Here is a 17,190-nt window from a genome sequence, read left to right on the forward strand (position 1 = left end):
CTATTCTGGAATGAATCACAACTTAGATTTTAATCAGAGGTTTTGTCATTTATCATGAGAGAATGAAGCTTAGACAGTAAATGTTCCAGATCATTTTATAGATGAAGAAACTGAGACCCAGAGAAGTAATGAAAAAAATGTAAATTAACTGTGATGAGGAATTTATAAAAAACAAACACGTTTGTTTTTATTGCTAATATTTTTGAGAGTAACTATTCTAGTTGTTTACCTTTCTGTTTACATAACTTATATAATCAGTGTTTTCATTAATAAGCTAGCAAACATGGTATGCAGATTCTTTTCAAATTGAAAATTAAAGAACCATTAAAGGAGACGACGTTTGAATCTTGGGCTTTTTTTAAACTAGTCTGAACAAAGCTAAAATTTTTAAGAAATTTTGGAGGGGAAAGTTAGAGATTGTCTTTTGTTCTAGATGCCTTATGGGAGACAGAGCTTAAATAAATTGATTTACTTTTGTGATGTACTTCCTCTCTCACTTTTACAAATGAGTAAAGATAATCTCTGATTTGTTGCTTATCTTTGCTAGAGCTTATTTTTTGTTTGAAGCACAATAGTTTAAATTAATACTCATTCTGTTCCTGGTAAAAAGGCAGTGCAAATACCAGTATCCTTTTACAAATGAGGACCTTGAGGCGCTCCAAGATTGGATTGTATCACATTTTAAAGATCTCTCAGTTAATAAGTAGGACAGCTGGCTTCAGGACATAGTGACATCAGTGCTCTACTTGGGCATTCTTTCCACTTGTCAGAGGGAGGAAGGACAAGGGAAGAGAAAGAAGGAAGAAGATGAAGGGAAAAGGAAGAAAAGGAGGGGAGGAGGGAAAATATTGCCTCTATTGTGTTTATCATCTGCCATTCAGTGTTTAGCACATACATTATTGCTTTCAGTCTTCATAAGAATCTTTGGAAATAGATACCATCCCCATTTTACAGTTGAGCAAACTGAGACTCAAAGAAGTTCTAGCCCCCTCTTATAGTTCCACAGCTAATACTAGAGATACTCCAAAGACTGTCTTTCCACCACTGCATAAAACTGATTCATTCCCATGCTGTTCATTATGTCTGTGTATTTTTTTAAACGGACATTGCAAAATTCACTTTATTTATTTTTTTTTATTTCTATAAGAGAAACAGGTCAGGAGAACTAAAAAACAAACAAAACTCTGGCCCTGCACCATGGTGTGTTGGTAGTATCGACATTCAGGGAAAATGTAAATACGTTTCTAGACTAAAGTGAAAGTAGAGAATTAGAAGTCAATATCAAAACTAAAACAAAGCCACATTTTGTGAAGCACACATTAATAGCAGTACATTGGATCAAAGGATGTGATCTCATTTCATAGTAAAACAGGTCCTGCAAGCCCAGGTAACTCAGGAAGCAGAATGGTAATTATTCACAGAAGAAAGCAGGTAGTATACTGTTACAATACTACAGTAGAAAGTCAGAAGGTCACAAAGCTTGCAGGGTAACTGACACAATTTGAAACTGCTTGGCCCCCTTTAAAAAGAAATAATAAAATGGGAGAGAATGAAGCAAGTTTACCTAACACATCTTTGCAAGGTAAGTGCCAACAGTCTTTGAAATGTTTCCAATCCGAAATTTAAGCAGTTTCTGTTACAAAGTGTTCGTGTGTGTGTGTGTGTGTGTGTGTGCATGTGCACACGCACGCACATGTGTGTGAGTGTGTGTGTGCATGTGTGTATGCCTGCCTGTGCCCCTGCCGAGTTTCAAGGTGTGCTTTGGGTGTGAGGAAAAGAGGTGGCAAATTTTCTAGTTTCAAAAGAAGCTGGCTGTCTTTTGAGCTCAAAAACTCAACCAACACAGAAACCCAAATTTGGTGGAGAGTAGGAAAAGTCTTATCTTTACTCTCCAATGTAATGCTGGAGAAATGGTGTGACTGACTTGTCGTGCATTTTCATGCTAGATCTTTACCAACATTGACGAATATTGTTTTAATTTTATCTCTTCTTATGGACTTTTTATTTGTAATCAACTTTTGCCATTTCTGGGATTTACCAGCTAAGTGTCTTTGTATTAATATACTAATCTAACCATTTTTTTAAGGTAGAAAACAGGATCTCAAAGGAGAGCCTATCAGTTAGGGAGAGAGGATTTTATTTTACAGGTCTTACTTAATCAGATACCTTTGTCCTTTGAAGGGATTGGCTTTGTTGACATTGGCTTGACTGGGCTTCTATGGTTAGGCTTGTTGATAGAAACAATACAAGGTGGCTCACACATTTCACTTTTTTGAGTGAGAAAAGGTCCTTCTTAAAAACAAATAAAAACTTGACATAATGCTTATTTGTTGCTATGATTTCTAGTAGTCTACTGTTGTCTGAATTATTTGTCACCTTTACAAGAGACATTTTGATCAAGATATTTTTTAAATCTACTAATAACATTTTTATTTGTTTAGTTATGTCTTGTGAAGCTACCGTCAAGAAAATCCCCAAACCACCCAGTTTTCTATTTAGGGCATTTAATTGAACATGACTACATGAAATAAAACATATATGAGAATCAGATGATCCTAGACATGCCTGGTCATAAAAGTGTAGTGTCCATTTTCTAAAGTTAAATTATCTTCCAGAATGCCTGTGTTTCTTTTCTTTATTTCCTTTAATCCCTTATCCACTAAATCTGTTCAAGAATCCCAGAACTTTATTGTTATTTCTGTATGTTTCCTAAAAAAACATTTAGTTAAATGCTGCATATAATGCTATTAACAAGCATTTTTAAAGATGAATTAAAAAAGTCATGTAGTACAGTCTATTGAGGAAAAACAACAAGCTAAAATACTTATTTAGCATAATTCTATGAAATTATTCATTTATTTATATATGTTTTATGGAGAAAATCATATGCACGTGATTATAACATATACTTTGTCTCTGTAATGTCTTCCCTTGGAAAGATATGTGGGAAGTATTTAGGTTGTTAATGTTGTTCATGTAATAATTATTTTGTGTAAAATATCTTTAACTATTTGGCAACCACATGAAGAGGCTATTCCAGGCTGTGCAGGTAAATCACCTGTATGTACAGGTGTACCTGCAGGTACATCAGAGATTGCAATAAACTGAAGAGTAACCGGGCTTTGTCTCTCTTTGTGTCAGGATCATGAGTAATATTTACTTCTTATTTTAGAGTTCAAGAATGTGTATAGATTTTCTGTTGTTGTTTTTTTTTTCTCTTTTCTCTGGCAGTTTTATGTATGTTATGTTTCTGGTAATATGTTCCACTGTAAAAGAGTGAGTATAAATGCACACACACACACACACACACACACACTCTTTCAGAATGAATAATCAGTATATATCAGGAAAATGCATAAAATTGTAAACAAGAGCTATAATAAATCATTTGAATGTTATGGTTTGAGGTAGAAAATCAAGTACCTTGATTCACAAACCTCCTGTCGCCGAGGAATGCTTGTGAGGTCAGTTCTATCTCGATTTTCCCCTGTGAGCTCTATGAAAGCTTTTCAGTGAGCTTTTGCGTTGTTCTGAGTTGAAATGTTTCCTTGGTAGATCTACAAATAGTTCACATCCATCTTCTTGGAGTATTGAAATGCTTCTACCTTAAAGAAGTTGCATTTGCCATATAATTATTAAGTGAATTTAGTAATCAGGAGAGAGTTAATGATAAGTGAAGGTACTTCAGTTGTTGGCTTTAAATTATTTTTGGATTTTTTTTTGTAATTATAAAGGAAAGTACTCTGGGGATAATTTGCAACTTGATGTGTGTAGAAGTAAGAGATTTTGATAAGTTTAATATCTTATGAAACAAATCAAAATAGATTCTGGAATCTTCATTTATCGAATGCTCTAACATCATTCGGTTTTCTGTGCAATACCTTGTCACAATCTCAGCTTGAGTTTAAAAATTATTGAAGTAAATGAAAAAGGCATTTTGAAATGTTTAATATTGTCTTTGACTTAGCAGACTTTATAAAAAGATTCTGAAGTTCTCTGAAATAATACTAATTATTGTCAGCTTGGCTTACAAATAATCAGAATAGAAATGAAATTTCTATCAGAATAGCAATTTAATAGAAATGACTGTATTCAAATTAATGTTATTGTGCATTAAACATATGGATGATTTAATTTTTTTGGTTATGAAGATAATAAGTAATAGTAGATTATCCTTAGAATTCCATCATGTGCTTTGAATAGTGGTTTTCTAATGCCATGTGGCTAGACTGTGACCATGTCTACTCACAACTTGGAGGGCTAGCCATAGACATTGTCAAAGATTATTCATTTTAGTGCTATTTCCTGTAGGTTTTACACCCTGGTAGCCAAGTAAGGGTACACTTTACAACCTGTAAGCTATCAGCAGCTATGGTATTAGGAACCTATTTTTTCCCAAATGAAAGTGAAGTTGTTCCAAGGTTATCTTCAGCTTCATGTGAACAGATCTCAATTATTTTTTTTTCCAACATAAAAAGCAATCTCTTCATTTCAGTCCCAATGAAAAGTAACCCTACAGAGAATAATGTAAAATTTTATATGAGAAGGCTCATAAGATTCTCAGGATTCATAAAATAGAATTATCTAGGATAGGATAAAATGCTAGATTTCTTTCTTCTTATTTTTGAAAATATAAATAAGATACAATATGGCAACAGGAATGGGAGTGAATGCTTTTCGAGCGTTGTATTTGCTGAGGAAAGGAAGCAACATTCCCTTGTGTAATACCTGCAGACTCACATGTCCCGCTGAGTAGCACGTGGTAAATCTGTGATAGTAGTGAAAGGCCATGACTGGAAGGACAGGAGGGTGACAACTTCCTCCTAGGCAGGCAGCTCCCTGGAAAATTCCTTAGGCTAAGATTTTTCCAGAGGCTACCCTTGGACATAAAAATGCCCCTTACCTGTATTCCCTGTCAGGAAGGACAGGCATTTTCTATTACAGGGTTATTAGCAACAGGCAGAGCAGACCCTAGTAGGAATTGTAAGAGAGGGAAAGAATCTGTCACTATCCAGCTGTGTCCCTTATCTGATGAGTCCCCCGTCCCTCAGAAACTCACTCCACATGAGCTTTTTCCATTTTATTTCCCTCCTATTCCTCCTTGGTCAAAGCATGTCTAAGGCCACCTGCCTCTTTGTGAAGGATATGATATACAAATTCATTTTTGGAATTATTTAAATAAAAGGTATCTCTAAGTTCAAGGCTGAGACAATCTTGAGAGAGATTTCTTTGAGTGGGGGTCTCCCCTGGACTGTCCAACACACACTTGTAACTCTGGAAGTCTACTTACCAGCTGCTTACATGTTTTTGAGCATCTTCTAATTATAGCTTCCCTTCCTACGCCAGTTCTTAGTTTTCTAGATCTAGAAAACCGCTATTCTACAGGCCACAAAAGACTAGAGCTATGGGGAAAAATGTTTCAAAGTCCAGAAGAGTTGACTAGACCCTGTGAAATCCAAGGCCAGTTCTAAAGAACAATCAGCAGAAAAGAGAGGACTTTTCAGCAAGCCACTGAAGGAGAATTTGGCCATCAGAGTTAGGGGAGAAAAAAATTTGTAGAATATTAACATTTTCAAGGTATCAGGGAGCTTAAAGGGCCTCAAGTCCAATATTGTTACTTTGTAGAGTTAGCAAACAGATCCTATGAAGGCAAGCAAATTACCCTTGCTATCTCAGAAGCAGTTGCCAGAACCCAGGTCTCCACTCTTGCTGCCCAGAGCCTATAATTTAATAGAGGAATTTGGCACATTACATTCTGGAGGCATTTACTTTCCTATTTCAAAAGGGGATATCAGGGTTATGAATGCTTTCAATATTGACACCTTTTAGAAAGGTGCCTATAGTTATGGCCCAGAAAGATTTGTCCGGTATTCAGTCATGTTATTATGAGACTGGTCCATCCAGGCTTGGAATTTTTCTGGACTCCATTAAAGTTACATTGTTTTTTAAGACATTTACTTGACTTTCACCACAGCCCAGAGGCATCAGCATGAAAATCCAGACACACATGCATTGAATGTATCATGTTTCTTACGATTCAGACAGTTTTTTAGAAATTATACGTATTCTACTGAGCTACGAAAAGAAGAAAAATATCTAGGCAAGAAGGTGCCTTAGTGTCTGTGCTTCTAAATTGCAGCCGGAGGGCAGCAGTACTGTGTACCCTGACCTGTTATACTGGTTTGGTGTGCATGTTTACCTTCTGTGGTGGAAAAAGTATCTCTGCATTCATCATCGTAACCATGCCTGTGAGTGCCTTGAAATCTTTCTAAAACCCAAAGGACTAACCAGTTTAGGACTGCTCCTTCCCAGTCTATAGAACTTTCACAGCATTTTTAAGCAGAAATGTAAGAAGCTGTTTTAACCTGTGTTCCAGAAGGAAGGCTTTCACTAGCTCTAATTGATAGGTTGGAACACTTGAAGACCTGAGACATTTTGGAGTTGAAATTTACATATTAAGGCAACAGGGCGTTTTGGAGTTGGAACTTCCAGAAGCTCTGCTGAGAGACCTTATTTTCTAAGGATAATTTGAGCACATTTGGAGCAAGTAAAATTGCAGAAAATCAAGGCATGAAATCCCAGGTGAGTCTGACCTAAATGGGTTAGCCAAGGGTGCCTGGGAAGATGGCTGGGGGATTTTTCCCAGAGAGAGAATCCCTGGAGGAGGCAATGAGATTAGAAGATGAACTCTGAAATAATGTGTAAGAAACAGTTAATGAAAGCAGCATAACTGAGCTGAGGAGCACTTTTTTTCTTGTCTTTCTAAATGGATGAAGATCTTTGCTTTACTAGAAATAAACAGCAAGCAATGTACTTGAATGGAACATTAGATAAAGTGGTTAAAAACATGTACTCAGTTAAAACCTGCTGCTGGGGGAAAGGCCAATTCTCAAACACTTTGAAATTTAGAGTTTGTTCCTGACTTTTAAATGTTCTGAAAAGCACGGTTTAAGCTCCTTTGATTTAAATGATATTTTATGGCACTGCAATTATTTTAAAGGGAAACATTTTAAGTTTCAATTAAAGTCACTATAAAATCTTCTTGAAAAGCAGGTGACACATACCTACAGGATGACTTGATTGTTTAAACATTATTATTAATACGCAATGAAAATTTTTCCATATATTTAAAAGGTTGGATCTGTCTTACATCTGTTCCTTTTCTTAAAGAAATAAAACAAAGGGTGCAAGTAATGATCTGATGATTGTACATGTATAAACACCTTATAATTATTACATTGTATGCCTATTCTCTAGCTTTGGAAAGAGTTTAAACGATTTGGCTAATTGAGTAGGACAGTAAGCCAGCCTTTTTTTGTATCACAGTTTTTGGGGAGGGATTAACCAAGCATACTTGACTTATTATTGCAAGGTATTACATTTGATACATGAGAGAAGAAGAAAAAATGGTGACTGACAAGATTGCAAAGAAAACGTGATTAGGATGAAAGCCCTTAAAGGGGTATTGAGCTTCGTTCGATCCCTCCAGCTTCTATCTCTCTTCAGGAAAAGTATTGCAATAGTTTTATTTGCCAGGGCTATTTTGTTGCTTTATTGATAGATGTTTAACCATCTCCATAGTTGAACACTTGAGAAGGTGCATTCAGAAATACCTGTATAGGGATGTCTGGCTGGCTTAGTTGGTACAGCATGTGACTCTTGATCTTGGGTCATGAGTTCGAGCCCACATTGGGCATAGAGCTCACTTTAAGATGCCTTTATAATTTTTGAAATACCATTCACCTGCCCTCTTTAAACCCCTGGTCACTGTAGTACAAGCTGTCTAGTGTGTACTTAAAAACAAACAAAAAAAAAAAAAAACAAAAACACAAAACAACAATAACAACACAACAAAATGTGACTTAGAGTATAGTACAAATCCCATCTACTAAAAATCCCAAAAGAGAAATTTTGAAAGTCAACTTCTGAACTTATGCAATTCATGTAAATAAGCAAAAGATGTGCGTGTACACCTGTTAAACACACATCAACTTTGGTGTGTGACTTCAGACCTTGGTAAATGATTCATTTCTGAGAATTAAACTCTTGAAACCATCCCATCTCTGTGAGTCTCTTGGCTTTTCAAAAGTAAGTTCTTTTGCAAACAAGTGTGAGAAGCAGAGAGAGCTGCTTTCCTCTTTGTTTATGGACCTTTAATGCAATCACAGCAAGTCCTATCTTCCTTTACACTACTGATAAATCTTGAAAAAATCTTCATCACATCAATATTTTGTTGGTGGCCATTTCAGAGATGGGAAAAAAATATTTTGCCACAAAAGGGGCAAAGTTGCTTCCACTCTTGCCAATTTTTGTTATTGTTATAATCACAGACCGCTATCTAAGAATTTATAGGGAAACCTAGGAATTTATAGTGAGTTTCATAGAGAAGATATGATGTAACTGGCTCTGGCAGGTTTGGTAAAGTAGAATAAATGGTCAGAAGGAAGAAGGTCTTCCCTGGCAAAATAAACAAAGACAAGGCATAGAAATTATATCTATCCATTTATTTACATGCTTGATTCTCCTCTTATTGGAACAAAAGAATTTTCAAAACATTAATATTTGAAATAGGCTACAAATAAGTAAGCATAACTACCTTATGAAAAAAATAAGGTTAAAATAACAATTGAAATTTTGTATACCAAATATGTGGCAGAACATTCTATACAGCTACCAAACAGGTCACAAATTTGTTTTCAAGCTTCCTAGCAGACAAAGAAAGTAAGAAATTGGTTTTAAGATTTATGGTGTTCAAATGATATAAACACGTATCACTTATTCAAGGGATGTGTTGAGATGGTGGCAGACATCAGAGTAATTTTATAGGTGTCAGGGGCAGGCCTAGCTAGAAGAGAGGGTTTTATTAGGCAATACTGAGAAATAAAGTTAAGAGTTATAGAGACAGGGGCACCTGGGTGGCTCAGTTGTTCAGCATCTGACTCTTGATCTCAGCTCAGGTCATGATCTCATGGTTTGTGATCTCTGTCTCTCTCAAGATAAATAGATAAACCTAAAAAAAATAAATAAAACATTATTATTTTCTTTTTGTTCATCCAAATTCCTATTTATACATATCAAATTAGAAACTTAAGGCAATATCATTACCTCAGTGCACTTGAAGTTTATAAAATCTTTAAAGAGGGTTTATAATGCTACATAATATTTAACACCAGTGTGCTCTCCTCTATTCTTAATCTGTGTTTGTACACCACCTACTCCCCACTCCCCAACCAGATCTGCCACAGATTTGAACGTACTGATTCCTTTAGTTAACCAAAGTAACATAAAATACCTATGTAAAATCCAGTAAAAACTGCAGGGGAGACACTTAAGTATACCATATGCTTATGTATATATATGTATATACTATATATATTATGCATATAAGCATAATAATGCTATGCTTATATGCAAGCAGGGGAGGGGCAAGAGAGGAGAGAAAGAATCCCAGAGCACAGAGCCAGGGACAGGTATGAATCCAGGAAACCATGAGATCCTGACCTGAGCTGAAACCAAGATCTGTCACTCATCGACAGAGCCACCCAAGCGTCCCAATAATGTTTTTATTCTTAGGGCTGTGTTCTCATCATTGTAGGTTCATATTTTATATTCTTTTCAGTTTACCATTTGCTTTCTGTGAATTTCTTTTAGGCATTATTTTTTTTTCTTGATTAGCAATATAATATTGTTTATATTTCTAGGAATTTGTAATTACTAAATTATTTTTATCAAAATAGTCTTATGTGACTTGATAACATAACCCACAATAAGATTAGTACTTAGTTAATAAAATGTTCTGGAAAAGTAGTCTTCACATGAAATTTGCATTTACTTATGTTGATTAGATGGTAAATAATTTGTCTTTATAATCACATAAATATAAAGGGGAAAAGAACTAGAATTTATTGGGTGCAAAATCAAGGCAGAGATTTACTAAGCAGATTATTTGAATCTCACAACAGTTTTGGACTTTTCTTTCTCCAACAAACACACCAAACTGAGACCTCTAAGACTCTGTGTATTGGTAGTTTAGGCTAAACTTCCTATGTTTGTTTCTTCCTGTCATTCAGTTATCAGATCAAATGTCATCTCAGTGGTATCTTCTCTATTCTCTCAAACTAGAACAGCCATTCTATCTTAATGCCTGATTTTAATTATTTTCATAGCTCATTGTAAGCCATTTTCTTTTTTCTTTCTTTCTTTCTTTCTTTCTTTCTTTCTTTCTTTCTTTCTTTCGTGTGTGTGTATTTTTGTATTGCCTATTTCTTGGCAATATTATGTTTTGTCTCTGAGATGAAAGATCATGGCTGACTTGTTTATTTCTGTATTTCTAGTGCCTGGAGCGACAGCTAACATATAATACTGTATTTCAATAAGTATACATTTAATATGCTCAGAAAAAAAGAAGATAAAATTCATACTGTTACTTCTGTGTATCTATCTATGCAATTTACATTTATTCTAACATGAAAATTAGTTGAGCATAAAGTAGCAGTCACTTAACATGGTAAATGCAAAATGAAATAAATCAAGACTTAACTAAAAAAAGGCAAATAAAAAAGTCTTAAGATGGACAGAGACATGTTTCTAGAAGAAGAATAATTAGCATAGAGTCTATTCTAGGAGATTGGGAGCAGTGTGTTGTCATTCAGTACTAAAGCACTGGTTCCTTCTCATTTCCTCTAGTTCTGTAACTTGGGTTGGAGTTACCTAGGTGAGCTCTCGAAGAATTTCAGTATGAAACATTGGTTGTGGTGGTAGGGGAAAACATGTATTGAGTGTATACTGTGTGCCAGAGGCTGTTGTGAGTGTCTGCATATTTAAGATTTACAACCACCCAGTGAGAATTATATGCTCAAATGTAAATTATCGTATGACTATATCTTTGTTACAGAAAGAAAGCTGCCTTCTTGCTCAATTTCAAATTCATCTTCATCATTGTCCCTCATCACACAGTAATGGAAAACTGAGTTCATGTCATAATGGTGGGATTTGACAAAAATAAAATGCATTGGAGTGATACTTGAGGTAAAATTGGTGTTTGCTTTATTGAGCGCACAAGAAGGAAGAGATTGTGGAAAACTAAATTTCTGGCTTAGGTGGCAGAGTGGATCATCCTGTTAGCTGATGTAGGGAATATAGGACAGGGAACAGTTTAGGAAGAGAAATAGGAGATTGTTTTAAAGAAAATGGCTTTAGGGGAGCCTGGATGACTCAGTCAGTTAAGCATCCAACTTCAACTCAGGTCATGATCTCATTGTTGGCTCAAGCCCTGCCTAGGGCTCTGTGCTGACAGCTCAGAGCCTGGAGTCTGCTTCGGATTCTGTGTCTCCCTCTCTCTCTGCCCCTCCCCTGCTCATGCTCTGTCTCTCTCTGTCTCTCAAAAATGAATAAATGTTTAAAAATTAAAAAAAAAAAAGAAAATGGCTTTAAGCTACAAGTGTTATATATTGATGAAAGTGTTCAGGACCTAAGATGCAAAAATGGCAGTAGACCTTGGGAGAGAAAACTAGAATGGAATTAAAGAGTTGGAAATTACTAAAACTTAAGTCATAGATGCCACTGTGAGTAGGTGAGATTATACAAAAAAAATGGATGTTAAAGTAAGAAGGAAAGATGGGTGATAAAAAACAGTAACCTCTGAAATCTCAGCAGAAATGAAAGAAACAGAGATGGAGTCATGGGACAAAAAGAAGATACAGATGACAGTGTTTTCAGGGAAGTGCATTGTGGGGACTACCCTGTAAAATAGTGAAAAATATCAAACATCAGAATAGTCACAGGGTGATTCAAATTCAGAATTAAGGTGGGTATGAGGAAAAACAATTGGATAATTATCAAGCATGAGGTAAAAAGAAAAGACGAAGTCACAGTCAGCCTGTAGGAGCTGGAAGGAGATTGTGCTGTGGGAAAGGGGCTTGATTGAGCTGGGGCGTGGGAGAAGAGTGGGGAAGAGTGAACGAAGGATGTAGTTCCATTGCAACAGTTCTATGAGTAGATATCATTTTCACTTTTCACAAATGAGGAAGCAGTGTCGGGGGAGAAGCTGAAGGGGCTAAAATAAGGGTGTGTCTGATGAAGATTAGGACTTGGTCTTTTTAGAGTAACTTTAAAGAGCAGGAGGGCAGCTTTCTACACAGAAGACTAAGAAGACAGATCTACTGAGTTATAGAGTGGAGTGGGTGATGGAGCTTATGCCAAATGGGCTGCATCTTTGCAATAAAGGATGAGTTCATCCAGCAGTTAGGGTGGGGCTGTGTGTGGGGTATTGATTCCATGAAAGAAAAATAAAAAGTCTGGCTAGAGAGGCTGGGAGATAGTGTCAGTGAATATGGGAATGCAACAGGGAAAAAAAAAAATGCTGGCTGATTATTAAGCCAGTTTTCATAGAGAACTGAGTGTGTGTTATTGGCTTGTCTGCAGAATTAGAGATTGTTATTCTGGAAGATTTACACTTTAAAACATGTAGCACCACCCAGTAAGCCTACTCCAGCTATTGTTTTCAGATTGCATGCCCCTGGACTATAGCAGAACTAGAAGAAGGAGTATATTTTATTACAAAATCATCCAGCTTTTTAAAAACAACGGAATACCCAGGCTTCACTGCCAATAAGCTTTTATAGTGGTATCTTCTCATCTATGTAACACTTGGAAACTGCCTATATGTAACACTGGCCTTACAGCATGAAATGTAGCAGACCTTTGAGGCGATAGGGGTTATAGGGACACACTTCCATTTGACTCTGTTTGAAGAAAGCAAAATAAGGTTGGGCCAGTTTTTATCCACTCAAAATTTTTAAGATGCTTACAAATAGTTTGTATAATTATGTTATTAACATTGATAATAATGAAAAGGGCAAGTAATACACTTGGACATTTAGTAAATACCAACGAGAGACTAAGCTATGATTTAAATCTAGGATATATCTGACTTCATTGTTTCTTAATCACCACATTCCCAGGTGTACCATTTTAAATTTTTTTTTCAACGTTTTTATTTATTTTTGGGACAGAGAGAGAACGAGCATGAACGGGCGAGGGGCAGAGAGAGAGGGAGACACAGAATCGGAAACAGGCTCCAGGCTCTGAGCCATCAGCCCAGAGCCCGACGCGGGGCTCGAACTCACAGACCGCGAGATCGTGACCTGGCTGAAGTCGGACGCTTAACCGACTGCGCCACCCAGGCGCCCCCCAGGTGTACCATTTTAAAAGAGCCACCTTTGGGGCACCTGGGTGGCTCAGTTGGTTAAACATCCCACTTCGGCTCAGGTCATGATCTCGCTGTTTGTGAGTTTGACCCCCGCATCAGGCTCTGTGCTGACAGTTCACAGCCTGGAGCCTGCTTCGGAGTCTGTGTCTCCTCCTCTCTCTGCCCCTCCCATGCTCATGCTCTGTCTCTCTCTGTCTCTCAATAATAAATAAACGTTAAAAAAAATTTAAAGAGCTACCTTTAAAAACAAACAAAAAACACAGGACTGCCCAAGGAATGTTTCAAATTGTTGCCATTTATATCCATATACAAAAATTAGTGACTCTTAATTTCTATTACTGGAAAAAAATATTTTATTCCCAGTCCATTCTATAACTGATATATCTGTTTTTCTATAGGTACTATATTCTGCACAAACTCACTTAACCTCATGTATACAAATAGTGTTTTTCTTTGGGTACATCCTGATTCTTTTTGTCCTACCTACCCACATCCTTATGATATTTCCATCATACCTGCATTCCTGGCACTTTTATTGAAGGTGATAAAGCTCTGAAGAAGTAGTTTGAAGTAAATGGATTCTACTAAATTCAAGAATGTTTTGACCATTAACCTTCAGTTTGAAGCTTTAGGTGACCACAGACTGGTGTAAAGGAATATAGATTTACCTCTACAAAATACACCTTAAAGAGGTTTTTAAACAATTGATGCTTTGCTGATGCAATGGATATTTCCTCTTCAGTGTTTTTAACTTAACAAATTACATGTAAAAGCCATAAACTCCTTTATATTATCCATAAACATAATAAAAAATGTTACACCACATAACTTTGACTCAGTCAATAATTCTAGGCTTAGCCTTAGGGTTTAAAGAGAAAATTATTCCTGTTACACATTTTAATTATGCCATAAACTTTGGGAAATAGCTATTGATCTTCAGCATCTGACATCGGAAAGTTGTTTCTTTCTTGTTCTGTAGCCAGTGAAAGTATGACATACAGACTAAAAGTGAAGAATTCCAGAGGAATCAAAGGTAATACATTCACAATAAAGGATGTTTTTAGTTGCATTTGGGTCACTTAAATGTTAAGAGATGTAAAGATCTCTGAACAACTTTCTGCTGGAAACTGGAAGCACACATGTGAGTTAAGAAATATATTACTTTGTTTTAAGAAAAAGTTATTCTCTAGTGGTACTCTTGATTATCTCTAATATTTTAATACAAAAATAGGAGGGCTTAATTAGGAATTTAAAAAAGTATGTTTAAGGTTTTCCAAACTTACATAGAGTGATGAATGTTGCAATTACCATTTTAGAAGTAATCATTTCATCATTTTTTGTCCTTGAATCAGTAAAATAGGTAAAAAGTTCCATTCTGTTAAAATTAAACAGACATCTAACATTAATGATGATGATGATGATGATGATGATGATGATAGTTACTATATGTTGAACTTTTATTAGGGGATGGACATCTTTAAATACATTAACTAAATGGCCAGATTTAAGCTTCACATCCACCATGTGAGAATGGGTCTCAGTTTCTCCATTTTACAGAAGGGTCAGAGAGATTATGAAAGTCTCCGGAGTATATAGGAACTAGGTGGTAGGGTTGGGATTCAAACCCAAGTCTGTAGGTCTCATGTAATGATGGTTTTGGTTAGATATAGGCTTCTTAAGTTGTTATTTTCAGCAAGTTGGAAATTCTTTCAAGTTTAAAACATTTTTTTTTAATTTTTTTTCAACGTTTATTTATTTTTGGGACAGAGAGAGACAGAGCATGAACGGGGGAGGGTCAGAGAGAGAGGGAGACACAGAATCGGAAACAGGCTCCAGGCTCTGAGCCATCAGCCCAGAGCCTGACGCGGGGCTCGAACTCACGGAGCGCGAGATTGTGACCTGGCTGAAGTCGGACGTTTAACCGACTGCGCCACCCAGGCGCCCCTCAAGTTTAAAACATTTAATGTAAGTAGATTTGTATTTAAATTTAAACATACCAAATTTGGTATTAGGCATTTGTTCATTCAACAAATATTTACGGACATACGATTATATGCCAGATACAGTGTTAAGAGCTTTTGAAGCTAAATTCAATGAGTCGTGGACCACAGTATCTTATAGTCTTGTGTGTGTGTGTGTGTGTGTGTGTGTAAGTGTGTGTGTGTAACTGTCACCATCACTCTCTATATCTCTATATCTATACAGATATAGATAGAATCACACACAGAGTAGACTATACTGTATAGATATTGGTAATAGACTATGTAGATATAGTATATCTATATCTGTATCTATCTATCTATCTATCTATCTATCTATCTATCTATCTATTGCTTATGGAGCTTCAGAACTCTCTGATAACATTGTAGAATTACTCCCTCTTGAACTTTGGAATCTAATTAAAGGTATGGTCATTTGCTCAGATACTGTGATGCCTTGTGTGGTCAGTTTGGGGGCCTTGGTATCTTTATAACCCCAGCTATTAAGATACTATTTTAAGAACATCAGCAGGGAGTCTATATTGACTTTTCTTGCCACAGGGCACCCCCTACCTTCTCACAGTAGGAACTAATGAGTAGTAATCTTCAGCCATTTCTTCCCTACCCTTTTCCTCCTAACCCACAGTGTAATTAAATCCCTTGGTAAAAGACTCTGTTAAGCATTCCATGTACATAATGCCCTTAATAGTGGCTCTGGATGCAATGGTTTGCACAAATCAATTTCATTTAGCTTTATTTAAAAAAACCTACAACTCAAAATATAATTTTTAAAATACAGAAGTCTATTTCTTTATTAAAAAAGTGCAATTTTCTCCAAAGTATGCTTTAATTTGGAGGCTGTTTTTTTAGCTTCCACTAAAATTTTTGCACATATGGGGGTATAATCTTGTAGGGATATGTTATAGACAGTTAATTTTTAGACATGTCATGTGTAAGCAAAATTTTGAAACCCAAATTTATTTTTAAATTTTTATTTTTTTTTTTAGAAAGAGAGCAAGAGAGTGCAGGAGCAGGGGAGGGGGCAGACAGAGAGAGAGAGAGAGAATGAATCCCAAGCAGGCTCCACCCTCAGTGTGGAACCGGACATGGGGCCCCATTCCACCACCCTGGGATCATGATCTGAGCAACATCAAGAATTGAATGCCCAGCCAACTGAGCCACCCAGGTGCCCCAGAAACCCAAATTTATTTTTTGTTTAATCTTAACATTGAAGAGAAACCAATGATAGGTGTAGATTGTCTCTTATTCCGCATTATAACTTTCTCCAAGGGTATACATTGAGAATTATGTGAAATAAAGTGCCTTAGTCAGTTTAGTGCCTTTGATCAAACATTAGTCATGAGATTTAGGCATTTTATAAAGTTCATGTTTGTAAAGGGAGGTATGGAAATGCTACTATATGCAAGGTACTAATCCTGGCAATATTTTTTAAGTTACCTGATTTTATTCTCACAACAGTATCTAAAGCAATTATCAGTTTTTAAGTTACCATATGTACACAAGTCTTCATGCCTGAAACCAAATAAATGGAAGGAGGGAAGTTTAAGCAAAAAAGGTGATACCTGATTCCTCCTTAAATGAAGGATTCCACTGTCAAATAAATGGACAGATTACTTCAGGGATGAGAAACCATTTGTACAAAGCATTGTGGCATGGACTGCTGTCTTTGGAAAATTCCAGTTGTTCGTTCATAGTATGTTCCCAGTAAACATCAGCTACTGCAGTTCTGACTTTGTTTTTCTGAGCTGACATAAAACATGTTTCCAGTCCACTGATTACCAGTGAGTTTTAAGGCTAGCTAAATTTTAAACAGAGTGGATGGTTGTATGCTGTTTTTACTGCAGCTCAGAACATGTATCCCTGCATAGTCTAGGCTTTGTGCCCATTCACCAGATTGCACGGGAGCATATGTGCACATGTCAAAGATGTTAACCACAGTTTAGGTGAGCAGCTTTTATGGAAAACACCAGATTTTCTTCA

The 17,190-nt window shown here is 36.2% G+C and overlaps 1 protein-coding gene and 1 pseudogene across 1 annotated transcript in view; both read left to right on the forward strand.

The window, feature by feature from the left end:
- The first annotated feature begins 1,434 nt into the window (after positions 1-1,434).
- NAALADL2 (N-acetylated alpha-linked acidic dipeptidase like 2) overlaps positions 1,435-17,190 on the forward strand; it is a 923,861-nt gene continuing 908,105 nt past the window's right edge. The window contains 1 exon segment of the mRNA XM_030330052.1: positions 1,435-1,582. Coding sequence (XP_030185912.1) covers positions 1,540-1,582 — 43 coding nt within the window. The 5' untranslated portion in view covers positions 1,435-1,539.
- Positions 6,243-17,190, forward strand: part of LOC115523788 — a 28,501-nt pseudogene continuing 17,553 nt past the window's right edge.

Source organism: Lynx canadensis, chromosome C2 (genome assembly GCF_007474595.2).
Source record: "Lynx canadensis isolate LIC74 chromosome C2, mLynCan4.pri.v2, whole genome shotgun sequence".
In the NCBI taxonomy this organism is placed as follows: Eukaryota; Metazoa; Chordata; class Mammalia; order Carnivora; family Felidae; genus Lynx; species Lynx canadensis.